Source organism: Zingiber officinale, chromosome 8B, assembly GCF_018446385.1.
Source record: "Zingiber officinale cultivar Zhangliang chromosome 8B, Zo_v1.1, whole genome shotgun sequence".
NCBI lineage: Eukaryota > Viridiplantae > Streptophyta > Magnoliopsida > Zingiberales > Zingiberaceae > Zingiber > Zingiber officinale.
The window spans coordinates 78,165,098-78,180,422 of record NC_056001.1 but is presented as its reverse complement, the minus strand read 5'-3'; the positions used below and the strand labels follow the sequence as shown (position 1 = coordinate 78,180,422).

General features: G+C 35.8%; 1 protein-coding gene across 3 annotated transcripts in view; it reads right to left on the bottom strand.

The window, feature by feature from the left end:
• The window catches only part of LOC122015265, a 76,474-nt gene extending 63,398 nt beyond the window's left edge, over window positions 1–13,076 (bottom strand). The window contains exons 1-11 of one of the 3 annotated variants that reach the window (XM_042572063.1): window positions 12,833–13,076; window positions 12,555–12,724; window positions 12,122–12,292; window positions 11,697–11,807; window positions 11,528–11,617; window positions 9,436–9,626; window positions 9,309–9,369; window positions 8,975–9,049; window positions 8,622–8,699; window positions 8,027–8,089; window positions 7,867–7,950 (exon numbers count right to left, since the gene is read on the bottom strand). In XM_042572063.1, coding sequence (XP_042427997.1) covers window positions 7,867–7,950; window positions 8,027–8,089; window positions 8,622–8,699; window positions 8,975–9,049; window positions 9,309–9,369; window positions 9,436–9,626; window positions 11,528–11,617; window positions 11,697–11,807; window positions 12,122–12,292; window positions 12,555–12,724; window positions 12,833–12,977 — 1,239 coding nt within the window. In that variant the 5' untranslated portion in view covers window positions 12,978–13,076. The remainder of the gene's footprint in view (window positions 1–7,866; window positions 7,951–8,026; window positions 8,090–8,621; window positions 8,700–8,974; window positions 9,050–9,308; window positions 9,370–9,435; window positions 9,627–11,527; window positions 11,618–11,696; window positions 11,808–12,121; window positions 12,293–12,554; window positions 12,725–12,832) is intronic. The other 2 variants (XM_042572061.1, XM_042572062.1) reach the window with 2 other exon arrangements.
• Window positions 13,077–15,325: the final 2,249 nt, after the last annotated feature.

Here is a 15,325-nt window from a genome sequence, read left to right as displayed (position 1 = left end):
GCAAAAAGGTCGCTGAAAACACTGCTCGTCCAGTTAGTCGGACTTACAGTCTCCCTCGACTAGACTTGAGAGGAAAACTTGTGATGCAACAGTAAAGGGAGTCCACCAAGGACGAGTCAAAGATAGGTCAAGTAGCTGACGTGGAGGTCAAAATCAAGGTGGTCAAAGGCATAACATCACTGGATCACCAAGGTTGGCTGAGCTGGAGGAGGGTCCGCTCAGCCCGACCAGATCAATCTTCTGGCTGGGCGTTGGCAACACCCTAATAGTCGGACGGCCAAAGAGAGGAGAACAGATGTGCACGATGGTGACAACATTGGTATGCGTTATTTGTGATTAGACTCATGTTGTTACTACAGTCCTTTACCTTGCTTCTACTATTCCAGTAACTGACTTGAGCGTCAAAGAGCCACGCTGAAACCCCTTCCCTAACTTAGCACTAACGTTTTTAGTTTTGCAGAACGGAGCGGAGCCAACTGCTAAGCCACATCCCCACCCCAACTATCTTCATCGCTTTCGGACATGATCATTAGTCAATATGAGATATTGAGTCATTTGATTGAGTGTGTATACTTAGAGATCAAGAAACACAAAGACTGATAAGAGGATGACACGGTCTATGCCTCATTAATCAATCTAGATATCAAGGATAAAAGGATTGAGTCATACAATATAATAGACACGAACAGATTAGGTTGGATCTCGACATTCTCATCACTTGGGTAGCAATAATGCATTGCTAAATGTCATTCATTGTTTATGTATCTAAAATAATTTTAAGACATTGCCAACGTTATTAGAACCTATTGGGTCACACAGAAAGGAAAAGCTGATTTGGAGATGGGTTCATATGATGGATCATTGGATTAAGTTTACTCCGAATTAGACTCATTGAGTTAAACTCAATTGGATCCAACTATTGGATTGAGTCTAATTTGAATTAGACTCATGGAGTCAATTCGGATTGATGAGGATCAATGAGTTGGACTCATTGGGTGAACTCGAATTCACCAAAGAAGAGGAAAGATCAAGACTTAATTGGATTAATGAAGGACTTAATTGAATTAATGTCAATTAAGGTAATTAATGTCAATTAAGACTCATTAAGTGAATGAATACATAAACGAATTTTGATTCATTTGGTAGACAACTTGTGTTCTTCATCTTCTTCTCTTTTCTTCCTTTTGGCCGAAATTTTCCTTATGGTTACTAGCACAACCTTGATTGACTTTCCCTTCTCCACTTCATTAGTTCGTGAGACGAAAGGAAAGCTTGTTCGCGTAAATGCAGAAAGAGGCACGAACACGTGTTCGTGCTGAGATTCTTGCTATCGAGAGTTCGTGTTTACGCAACAAAGATATAACACCCTTTTAACAAAGTTATTATATGATTTTCTCCTTCACATGGATCTTCTGGAAGGATCTAGTTAGTTTTTCCGCTGCGCTTTCTGCGAATTTAACGCTCTAGATCCTAATAGTGGTAGTAGATTTTATGTCATAAAGATATTGTGAATATTATATGACATAGTGGATGGTTATGGCCCTTAACCCTAATGTGATTGGATGTGTATGTTGTAATTCATAATACGGCATGTGTGCCTTCATCTTTTTCATTCTTATTATAAATTTAAATTACCCTCGAATGTAACTCGAGGCTTCTTTAGGTTTTGTAATGTACAAATTCGGAAAAGAACTAGTCTACCAGACGATGGTGAAAAAGGAGAAGGGCAACAACACACGACGACAAAGGAAACACTTAGAGAAAATGTTTTTACCTAGGTTAACCTTTCGATCTTCTCAATGACTTAAGAAGATCGTAGTTGATGGGGGCATAACCATGTCACGTTTTATTTAGCATATATGTTGATGTATGCTATAATATGTCATGATTATATGCGATGCATGTGTAATTTAATCGTAATTAGGTTTTTTTCATATGTCTATCCAAGTTTGGCATTCACTACTGTCTCGATCAATTGTAGTCAGATTTTGTCAAAGTAAAGTTACTTGATTTATCTTGGTAGAGTACAACAGGATAATTGTGATGTCCGACTATTAAATTTTGGGTGCAACTTAACTAAGTTGTCTCAAATGGATTGAGAACTTAGACGCATATCACATACAATGTAATTCAAATTATACTAAGTCTTGGACGATTAGCCAAAGCTAACTCAAGATGAGGTATAATATGGATTTTGTCTCACTTGAATGTTATTACTTAGGGGTATGGAACTAGTAGTATGGGTAAAACCACATCTATGACTTGCTCTTACCAAGCTTTACACTTCAATGGGAGAATCATTTAATTAAAGGCCTAATTAAATTATCCGAATATAATACTTATTTTTGCATTTTATTATTGTAGATCACCGTGTCATCAAATACATCAAATACACTATCTCTGCGATCCGTTCTTGATAAGGACAAACTCAATGTAACTAATTTCCTAGACTAATTCAGAAACTTAAGAATAATTCTCAAGCAAGAAAAAAAATTATACGTCCTAGAGTAGCCCATTCATGAAACACCCCCTACTACTGCCACTAGAACTAATAAGGATGCTTATAAGAAGCATCAAGATAATATATTAGATGTGTATCATGCCTTATACTTGCCACCATGAACTCTGAGCTTCAGAAGCAATATGAGAACATAAATGCCTATGATATGGTTGAACATCTTAGACAACTATATCAAAAACAGACAATGCATGAAAGATTTGAGATCTCTAAGACTTTACTTCAATGCAAGATACAAGGAGGAAGTCTCGTAGAGCCTTATGTGCTCAAAATGATTGGGTATATAGAGAACCTATTTTATAACTAAAGAGTGTTATTATGTGTCTGCCTTATCTAAGAACATTATCTCTGTTTCTTATTTGGACAAGAAAGGATTCTTATTTATAATAAAAGATAAATGTTATTCTGTTTATTTCAATGAAATGTTCTATTGTAGTGTACATCTTCTGAATGGACTCTATATTCTAGACTTTGAAAACTCAATCTATAATATAAATACAAAACAGTTCAAATCTAATGATTTAAACAAAACATATCTTTGGCGTTATCGCTTAGGTCATATAAATGAGAGTCGCATATCCCAACTTCATAAGAATGGACTTCTGGACTCATTTGATTTTGAATCATATGAGACATGCGAATTTTGTCTTCAAGGTAAAATGACTATGACTACTTTTAATGGACACAGCGAAAAAGCTAATGACTTATTATGACTCATACATACTGATGTATGTGGCCCTTTTAGAATAACAGCTAGAGGAGGCTATTATTACTTCATTACTTTTGCTGATGATAACAGTCAATACGACTATGTGCATCTGATGAGACACAAGTCGGAATCCTTCAAATTCAAAGAATTCAAGAATGAAGTATAAAATCAACTTGGTAACCGTATTAAGATGCTTCGATCAGATCGAGGTGGGGAAGACCTTAACCACCTAGTTGAGTGTGGAATCATATCTCAACTCACTCCACCAGGAACACCACAATAGAATGATGTGTCATAAAAGAGAAATTATACTTTATTAGATATAGTACGATCGATGATGAGTCAAACAGATTTTCCTACTTTTTTCTAAGGACATGCTCTACAGACGGCCGCTTTCACACTTAACCACGTTGCATCTAAGGTCATCATAAAGACACCATATACGATATGAACGGGAAAGAGTCCCAATATATCTTTCATGAAAATTTGGGGATGTGAGACTTATGTTCAATGACAAATCTTAAATAAACTAGGACACAAATCAGACAAGTGCTACTTTATAGCATATCCTAAGGAACAAATGGATATTATTTTTATAATCTCGCACAAGGCAAAATATTTATTGCCAGAAATGGTGTCTTTCTAACAAAGAATTTATTTCTAGAAAAATTAGTGGGAGTAAAGTAGATCTTGAAAAAATTCAACATACACAAACTAGCACCGACGCCTTCAATGAAATCGAACATGTACCACAAGATGTTGTGGATCATGATTTTATTACACCGCAAGAAGTTGTGAAAAAACAACCTGTTCAAGTAGAATAACCTGTACGCAGATCTGATAAGACCATTCGTCAACTTGAGAGATATTCTTTTCTCTTATCTGACCACGGTGATGTAATACTTGTTGGTCTCAACAAGCCTACATCTTATCAAGAATCTGTACAGGCCCAGATTCTGAGAAATGTCTAGAAGTCATGAGATCCAAAATGGAATACATGTACACTAACTAAGTATGAACTTTGGTTGATCCACCTAAAAGGATCAAGCTCATTGGGTGTAAGTGGGTCTTCAAAGTAAAAACTGACATGGATAGTTTTATGCATACCTATAAAGGTAGACTAGTGGCTAAAGGATTCAAGCAGATTCATGGTATAGACCATGATGAAATATTTTCACCAATTGCGATGCTCAAGTCTATTCAGATCATGTTTGCTATTGCAGCTTATTATGATTATGAAATATAGCAGATGAATGTCAAAACTATATTTCTTAACGAAAATTTACTCGAGGATATGTACATGACACAACCTAAGGATTTTGTAAATCTAAAGCATGCTGGAAAGGTATGTAAGTTGCAAAAATCCATTTATCAATTAAAGAAAGCTTCTAGAACCTGGAATCTTTAATTCGATGATGCAATCAAAGAGTTTTGTTTCATCAAGAATGAAGATAAATCTTGTGTCTAGAGGGTTAATGGAAACACAATCATCTTTCTCATATTGTATGTTGATAGCATATTTCTCATTGGAAATGATATCCCTATTCTTTAGCCAGTGGAGATTCGGTTGGGAAATTATTTTTCGATGAAAGACATAGGTGAAACAGCTTATATTTGAAGCATCAAGATATATCAAGATAAATCTAAGAGATTGATTGGTCTAAGTTAGAGTATATATATTGACAAGGCGTTTAATCGTTTCACCATGCAAAATTCCAAGAAGGAATTCTTGCCAATCACATTATGTGAGTTTTTCGAAGACTTAATACCCCTCTTCTAAGGAAGAAAGAGACCGCATGGATCATATTTCTTATGCATCTACTATAGGATCTCTCATGTATGTCATATTGTGTACTCGCCCTAATGTCTTGTATGCATTAAGCATGACGAACAGATACCAGTCAGATTCAGATAAAGGTGACAGCCGTCAAAAATATTCTTAAATACTTGAGAATAACCCAAGATTATTTCTTGATCTTTAAAGACGATGAAGAGCTTGCTGTAAAGGGTTACACCGATGCTAGTTTCCAAACTGACAAGGATGATTCCAGATCGCAGTCGGGGTATGTATTTTGCCTAAATAGTGGTGATGTAAGCTGGAAGGTTCAAAGCAAGACACCGTCGTTGATTCTACAGTAGAGGCCGAGTACATTGCCACTTCAGCTGCAGCTAAAGAGACTGTTTGGATAAGTTTTACAGAGCTTAGTGTTATTCCTAGTATAGCGAACCCAATAGACCTCTATTGTGATAACAATGAGACTATTGCATAGGCTAAGGAACCTCGCTCTCATCAACGATCCAAACACATACTACAGCGATTCAATCTCATTCGAGAGATCATCAATAGAAGAGATGTGAAAATATGCAGAGTACCAACCAATGCTAACATTGCAAATCCTTTGACCAAGGCTTTAGCACAGAAGAAGCATAATGGTCACACTAAGTCACTGGGTATTAGATATTTCAGTGATTGGCACTAGTGCTAGTGGGAGATTGTTAGTATTAACCCTAATACCAATTATGAGATGATTGACATGAGCATTTTTTTATCATATTTCACTAATTAATAAAAGGCAAAGTTGGTTATTATATTTATTTCAGTAATATCCTAGAGTAGAAGATTTTAGTCTACAATATATCAATTGGTTTAATTGATAGTGAGATATTGTAGATATATAGAATGCTACTCTTAACTATTCCTAATCAAGTATTAATATGCAATGGCAATATCAATACGTTGAGACTAGTATGTAGGTCAATTGATAACTTAATTTCACAAGTTGGATATGAGATATCACGTTGACACATGGGTATATATTAGAGAATATATATACTGAATTAACCCACCATTAGATGTTTCATGGATCGTTATATGAGTGTCATAAACATTCTCATAATGACTATTGGTATAAATAGTCCTTAAACCTGAAATGTCACTACGGTTCCCTACATACGGAGTTATATACTTTAGTATCGACAAACGTCACCTGTAACAAGGTGGACTATAAAGTTGATTATTGGGTATGCAATATGGTGTGCGGAGAGATGTGAGTGATGTAGATGAAATCTATCCCTTCCATATAACGGAAGCGATATCTGTAGGCCCCTTGATTAGTAGGACACAAAAATGCATGGTCATGCTCAAATTAGTCAATATAAGATATTGAGTCATTTGATTGAATGTGCTACTTAGAAATCAAGAAACATAAAAGGATGGCACGATCTATGTCTCATTGACCAATCTAGATATCAAGGATAGAAGAATTGAGTCATACAATATAGTAGACACAAACAAGTTAGGTTGGATCTCGATAGTCTCGTCACTTGGGTAGCAATGATGCATTGCTAAACGTCACTCATTGTTTATGTAACTAAAATAGTTTTAAAAATATTACCAACGTTATGAGAACGTATTGGGTCACACGCAAAAGACAAGTTGATTTGGAGATGGGTTCATATGATGGATCATTAAATTAAGTCTAATCTGAATTAGACTCATTGAGTTAGACTCAATTGGATCCAACTATTGAATTGAATCCAATTAGAATTAGACTCGTGGAGTCAATTCGGATTGATGAAGATCAATGAGTTAGACTCATTGGGTGAACTCGAATTCACCAAGGAAAAGGAAAGATCAAGACTTAATTAGATTAATAGAGGACTTAATTGAATGAATGGAGAATTAATGTCAATTAAGGCAATTAATGCCAAGACTCATTGAGTGAATGAATACATAAAGGGGTTTTGATTCATTTGGTGGACAACTTGTGTTCATCTTCTTCTCTTTTCTTCCTCTTTGGCCGAAATCTTCCTTGTGGTTGCTAGCACAACCTTGGTTGATTTTTCCTTCTCCACTTCGTTAGTTCGTGAGACGAACGGAAGGTTTATTCGTGTGGACACCGAAAGAAGCACGGACACATGATCGTGCTGAGATCCTTGTTGTTGGGGGTTCGTGTTTACGCAACAACGGTAAAACTCCCTTTTAATAAACTTAGTATATGATTTTCTCCTTCACATGGATCTTCTAGAAGGATCTAGTTAGTTTTTCCGCTGCATTTTCTGCGTGTTTAGCACTCTAAATCCTAACAATGGGATGGACTAATCCTTCCCTAAGTTATTTATCTTCTTCCATTAATGTAAACAATTTGATTTTAAGGTCCTCTTCTGATTATCAATTAGGGGCAGTCTAGTGTAGAAAGCTCCAGTCAACACGGGTCCAGGTAAAGGTCAGACCACATTAAATTTATTGTATGCAGTCTGCATTGCAAGAGATTATTTTCACGACTCCCCACCAGGTCACACGGCAATAACTTTACCGTTGCGTCAAGGCTCTCCTTCATCTTCTAACTATCCAATTAATGGATAAAATTTTCCTAGAAGCCATAACAATATGTCTTGTCTGACCACAATAATGGTATAGCAAAAGAAATAAGGATAGAATAATCAGTGATATAAAACACTGTATGACATCTTAAAAGAAGATACGTACTAGAATTAATTGCTAAGTAAACTTGAACTTTGAGTGATCAACTTCTTTCAAATTCATACAGTGTGAAATCCAATTATATAGAAAGAATTATACTATCCTAAGTGAAAAAGTGGTAAAGGAAATTTGCAGGATAAATATCTAAAAATTTACCTTTGACATTGCAATGGTACCAAGCAAATTAATGGCACTTTTCCTAGCAGTAAATAGATCTTCAGACCATCCTGAAATTTCATCCTGCAATACTACATTAATGACATCATCACAAAGAACAAATTACACAATATTGTGACTATTAGCTAAATAATCATACAATGTCAGATGGGAGATTCTTCCTTATATACTCTTCAGTATCCTCTTCCCACTCCACGATATCCTTCAAATTAGAAAACATGATTAGAACAAATACTGAGAGAAACTAGTTTACACTTGCATATATGTTACATAACACTCAAGGAAAAGTTTAACGTTAATCAGGTACCAATTATCTTGCATTCATTTTAGGCATTCGTGTTTAAGCATTTCTGTCATATATATAGTATACCAGAAAATACAAGGAAAAAAGGGGGGAAACTAGGAAAAATAGCACCAAACAGAAATTTCTGCCCCAATTGGCATGCACCTAAGCCTAAGGCATATTGATATTTACCAAGATTGTTTAACCTTATACAAAGGAACACTTCAATATTCACCCAATTGGCTCCCAATCAAGTATCATTAGCCTAATAAGAGAACACTTTGCTGGCTAGTCATCAGGCAGCTATTTTGAGACTGTCAAAATGTTGTTCATCTTGTCTAATAAGAGAACACTTTGCTCACACAAACAACTAATATATTTTTTTCAGCTTGAAAACAATATACACTATTATTGAAGAGGGCATGAGAATGATATTATATTCCATGAGTACCTTCTGGTTCAAAGCTAACGCTGGAAACACTGCACTATCAAGAAGTGAAGAAAAATGGGGTGAAACAAATCTCCATCCCTGTAAAAAGGTTAGACAAGTTATTAAATCAAATTTTTATGGAAGATAAAACTAAAAGACCATTGAATCACAAAAAGAAAGTAGCTTAGGCCTCTTTTCCGGCTCCCAAGAGGGTAGATTGCTAGGATTTCTTGACACATGACTAACAGAACTTAAAAGTAAGACTTTGAGTAGCATTATATGCAGCAGCGGAAACAATTCCTATTCTATGATTATATCCAAAATTACCATTCTGGTAAAAGTTCAAAACTGATAGGAAAACAGCATGCACTAACCGGGCCTGTTTCTAATACATGTGAAATGACATCAAATGCCAAGGAGATAATCCGCTCCGATAAGTAACCAAAGTTCTGCATTTCCACAGATTTTCAGGATTCAGTGAAGAAGACACAGAATTATAGGAAAAGAATGAGGAAGAGAATATTTAACCATGCCAAAAATAAGAAATTAAGCATCCTATTGAAATTTCAGCAAATTTTAAAGATCTATCATGAATGCATTGTGCATATATTGACAAATAACAAATATACTTGTGGATTAAGATGGTTAAAATGAGAAGCATTAACTGATTAGCTGTAATTGAAGAAAAATGGCATGCTTAACACTTACACTTACATAAGCACTCTGCTTAGCTACTTTGAATGAACTGTCCACTATACTAGGTATCAACCTGGGAAAGGAAAGAAGGTATAATATGTTCATGAATCATAAAAATGATGGGCCATTGAGGGGTCACCTGTCAACATGTTTCCGATGGCGGGTCACTAACCCAGAAAAAAATATCAAACTCCTCTTTGCAATCTTAAGCAATAGTAAAGATCCATCTTCAGAAGCACTATCTAAACTCAACATGTCCAGTATCCGGAATAAGTCAAGACAGAAAGAAGGCAAAATAGGACCCAGTTCAGATGGCATGTATGACCTCATCTGTAAAATTTAATACTTAAAACTCAAATAGCATAAAATTATGAGTATGTTAGTATATTAAATTTAAAAAAGAAAAGAAAAACAAAACATAAATTTTACAACTGTTACAAAGCAGTGATTTTTCCAGTCAAACTTATTCTGAACTCAAGTAGCAACAGCATAATAGAAGTCTGGAGTTAAAACTAAAAATCAGTTGAACTTATAAATTATAGTATGTTTCAATGCAAAAAGAACAACCAAGGTAATCAAGCGGAAACATTAGCATGCGCATTACTCTAAAAGCAGACATACTACCAATTTTTCTAGCAACTTCCAGAAACCTTAACCATAATAGCCACAATCTACCCTTGAATGTCAGACACCTGAATCACAATTTTCAAAAACTATTTGTCTGTCTCTAACAGTTGCTAATTGACTACTTTATGCTCAGTAGGCAACATTAAGAATCTTAGTCATATATACAAAGGCTAAAGCTAGCATCATAAAACCTAAACCTTTGCTTGGATTTCAAATGATATCTCTTAGCAACTGGAATATATGCAACTTAAGATAACCTGAGCCAACAAGTATTCAATAAAGAAAACAACAACAACAAGAGTCAATACAAGAAAGTAGTATATTGTACTCATGAAATGTGTTGACCATGCACATGGATATAGAGCCCTTTGGGTTTCAGCTTAAGTGGTCATCTAATCAGATATTCTAATAGTTGAAGCTTTAGGATAAGTGATTATTTACTTATCCAATCAAATATCCCTTGTGTTTGTTCTTTTGGATAAATGGTTATCCAATTAAATATGTCACACAGTACAGGCCATGAGTCCAATTCCAGGATCACTAGGATGTATTTCTCTCAGTTGATTACTCATCGATCACCTCTTTGTTTATACGCATCCACTTTTCATTGCATATTCTTTCTTCTTTGGGTTTCATGTTTCAAGTTTACTTCTCATATACCTGTATTTTTCATAAAAATGTTGTATCACCACATAGAAATTGGATCATTTAATGGCAATTTAAGCTTTTGAGGCAAGCAAAAGTGAACATTCAATCATAACTGAGAAACAGGTCATCAAGAATCTTTACATATTGGACCATATATTTACTGAGAAATTTAGGAGGAAACTCTAATACATATAAAAAAATTATGAATAGTGCATACCATGTTTACAGGAACTTTTATTACATCTTATCATTTAAATAAAAACTCACTAGTCAGATAGTATACCATAATCCATATACAAGGATATAGGATGGTGAATAGTATCAAAAAGTCTCAATATATGAAGAAAAATAAAGAAGAATGACAAGAAACATGCTTAATAAAATGATTGTAGCCAAAGTAAGTCAAATTCATCCTTAATCAAAGAAAAGTGGTGGTGGATAGCATGTCTTAAACACATATTTAAGTATAAAAGCTACATGGCCACCACCACAACCACACTAGAAGGTAGAACAAAAATATGCTGACATCTCTATTTATGCCTATAGCGCCAATCTACTAGTGAGTTACTCCAATGTCCAAGGTGGCTTATGTAGCAATTCTCAGGAAGAAATAGTGAGATATCATGTGTCACTAGTGAACTTTGAGCTTTGGATTATCAACAAAAATATAAATCATCTTCTGACATTAGAATAAAGAGTTTATATATTGCCGAAACTGAATTTGCATCAGATAACTGTAAAGTGATAAACTTCAAAACCTTTCATGACAAACTATCTATTAGATATGTAACCCATGAACCTGTCATTCAAGCATAACATAGAATATTATATAGAAAATTGAATGCCAGCATATGATATTTATGGAACTTCTTGGGCTACAATCCAAATGCACAAAGATAGCTCAATGAATAGAAACGATACAAAATCCAGAGTATTAATGCATATTGAAATCTTACACTAAAGTACAGACACTTGCATATAATAAGAATGCTTTGTTCTAACTCTTTCCGAAGTTGATCATGGCATGAATTTTGAGATGATAATACCTGTGATAAAGGAAGATATAGTCATCATCAAGTGAACTCGTGAAATATGAAAGATGTGTGATGAATAACCAATAAAAACCTTGTCAACAAAACCGTGAAATGTTGCTTGCAAAGGTACAAGAATGTCCTTTGCTATTATCTCCAACTGCACAGGTACTGGTTCATTTTGAACTTTTGGATTAAGAAAATACTGTACAAGAACAAGTAATCAATCAGGCCATACAGAAGCCAAATTCAAGGGGGGGAAACAAGCATGTTGAATTCAAGAATGATGGTGTTTAATCAAAAACAAAGAATAATGTTTAATTGAGCAACAAACTAAAAAGGCAAAAAAAACATTCCTTTGAATCATGCTTCTAAATTTAAATATCTAAAGAATTCTACAATTTATATGAAAAGAGCTAAGCATTTCTTGTGCACCATCTTTAAAAAAAAAAATCATCCAAAATGAATAGCATCTACAGATTACAATAATGAAATAACTCCGCAATGTAAAAGACAAACCTGAAATTGTCTAAGAATTGTTTGGAGCACTGTCAATGCATTGACAGTACTCCACTCAGAAGTCATGCCTTGGATTATGAGATTGCTACTTTGTATTGCTGTTCTTAGATTGGGCACAAGTTCAGGCCAAGAGTAGTCCTTCACAAAGTCCTTTAGGACAATCCAACGAAGCTGCATGACAAGAACATAACTAATGATTAACTGTGCTCAAACTGAATAAATCACAAGCATGTGGTGCCATCTTTTGCCATGGGTGGTAACAACGAATCGGTCCACGTATGACAAGACAATATAGTGAATTTCATGACTGTGAAGGAAGTATAGTGAGTCCGGCTCAACAAACTTGAATCCATAAAAAGTGTATTATGATCGCTGAAAATGACTTAAGACACTCGCACAAAAAAAAAAACACTGAGAAAATAAGAAGACTTACTGCGTCAACAAGAACTTTCAAAACTGCAGGTTCTGCTCGAAGCGTAGCTTGAGCTAGCTGGTTCCTAAACGTGTGGATTTCAAAAAACGACAGTTTAGCATCAGTGGAACGCCGGATGAAATTTTTCAGATAAGCAGCCGCTGCTAATTTTAGCCCTTGGCTTTCACCGCCTACATAATCAAAGACCAGAAGAGAAAAAAAATCAGCAACCAACAAAAACATATTCCAGAGGCAATCCCAGTACAATAAATTAGAGCTCAAGCGACACAAGGAACAACCTGTGGCGACAGCGAGGAGGGAGAGGGAAAAGTGGGGAAGGGCCGAGAGCTGGTCCAGAGCATCAGTAGTAGAGGTGAGGACGGCCTTCTCGGTGCTCAAGGTGTCGTTGAGCAGCCGGGAAACATCTGGAATTAGGGCATCCATCAGAGTGTGCTACGGTGATGATGGTGGCGCTTGAAACCCTAAGGAGAGGAGGAGAAAAACAATCATGAATTAACAAGGGCGGGAAATGTGGGACCTCGACAAATATAGTGCCGGGAAGAGCCCGAAAGTAAAACGAGGGGAAAAAAACTATGTTTATTTTGTGGAAATTTCAAGCAAAAAAGACAGATAAATATATAAACGGGAGTAAGGTACTTATACTGTGTTTAACAATATTCGTCCGTTACCCCACTCACACGTATGTTTATCCAAAGTGCGGATCTAGGAAGGAAAGAAATTTATGGTGAAAATATATCCTCAAAGATGGAAATGGACAGATAAAAGAGAGAAAAATAATAAAAATAAACTACGGAAGAGAAAGGGAAAAAAAGAAGAGGAAGTAAAGGTGAGTGACTTCATGACCTCTTAGCTATCGGACTTCCCATGGTAAGGTCGTGATCGCTATCTAGTAATAAGATTGCAGGCGAGACATGAAGCTATGGTTGCGACCTCATGGCAAGATCATGTCGTACTTAAATTCATTCAGATATTTCTGGTCATAACAGCTTGTCATGATTATGAAATATGACAAATAAATATAAAAATAACTTTCTTTAATGAAAGTCTATTTGAGCATGTTTATATGATACAATCCAAAAGCTTCATATCTATTAACAAAAATAAAATATGAAAGTTTCAATGGTTTAATTATGGACCAAAGCTAGCATCTAAGAGTTGAAACATCTGTTTTGATGAGATAATCAAATATTTTGATTTCACCATATGAACCCTGCATGTACATGAAGGTTAAAGGCAGTGCGGTCGTACTCCTAGTGATACAAGTTGTGATAAGTAGACCCAGAAGGTAACATGACGGTCAAAGTCCAGGTGATGAGGCGGTCAAAGTTAATATGAGATGGCAATTATACTCTAGAAGGAGTGCAATCCCCTCATATGGATTTGTTTAAATTGTCCAGTGCTAAGCTTCTTAGATTCCACCTGACCGAGTTATAATTCAATCAGGGAAAGATGATCAACCCTTAAGCCGAGTGAACCAGGGAGTCTAGTGTCTCAAAGGCGGTCAGATCTTAAGGTGGTCAAGCTTAAGGCCGACCTGCCTTACATATCGGTCGAAATGACTAACTCACTCCACTACATACCAATCATAAGTGACAGTGTACATGTGCATCCGTCCAATCTTAGAGTCAGACGAGTATACATACTCTGCCCATATAAAAATTCAGCCGAGCAATGACATGACATAATTCAGCTCAACATAATAACCGAACTTCTCAGAGCATAGCTGCATCTCTCGGTAGCCCATTATAAGCCTGGGCGGGAAAAGAATGACCGGGCCTGCAATACCTATCCTCATATTACCACCCAGGCGGGATATTAGCAAAGCATATACTATCAAAAGGATTTTCTAGGAGCATGATGCACTTTACCTTTCTCTAGTGAGTATCTTAATGTTGCGCAAAACATAGTTGAGCAGCTTAATATGATGCATAGCAGTGGAATATATAGAATGCAATTGAACAACTCAATAAAAGCAACTGACTTAAGAACCGGCTAGATTATATTCAGTCAATAATATCATCTTAACAAAGCGACCGACTTAAGGATCAGTCAAATTATATTCAGCCAACAATATCATCTTAACAGGGCGAGTGGCTTAAGGACCGACTAGATTATATTTAGCTAATAGCATCATCCTAATAGGGAGGTCGACTTAAGGACTGGCTGGATTATATTCAGTCGACAACATCATCTCAACAAGGCGACCAGCTTAAGGACCGGTCAAATCATGTTCAGCAGACAATATCCTGACAACTTGTCATAATAACAACTTTGTGTCAAAAAATATTCTTATGAAAACTTCTTCAGGAATCATCATGTCGCTCGTCAACAGACCAATAATAACAACATATTCCTTTGGTAATCTTGACAATAATAGAAGCTATAAACGACAAAAGGAGTATACATGTGGGTAGAATAAAGATTCCTCGGATGGTTATAGTGAATTACTTAACAAACTCTGACACATTTTGTTACCTCATGATTGCGGAGGTTATGTGAGGTGGTATATAAAAGAAGAGTCCTCTCCGTGACGAAGGTAAACTCACTAACATCTACAACTCTATTCTCACACATACGTTCTAATTGGTCTTCATCTATTTGTTCGAACTAGAACTGACTTGAGCATCGGAGGGCCTTCGCCAGAGACTCCCACCTGGTTTTTAGGCGCTGGCATTTTGTTTGATCGCCTCCTTATGCGCAGGATCAAAGGAGAAGCTTCTTTTGGAGAGAAAGGTCTTCTGATGGTCAATTATTCATCCACCGTGCATTAT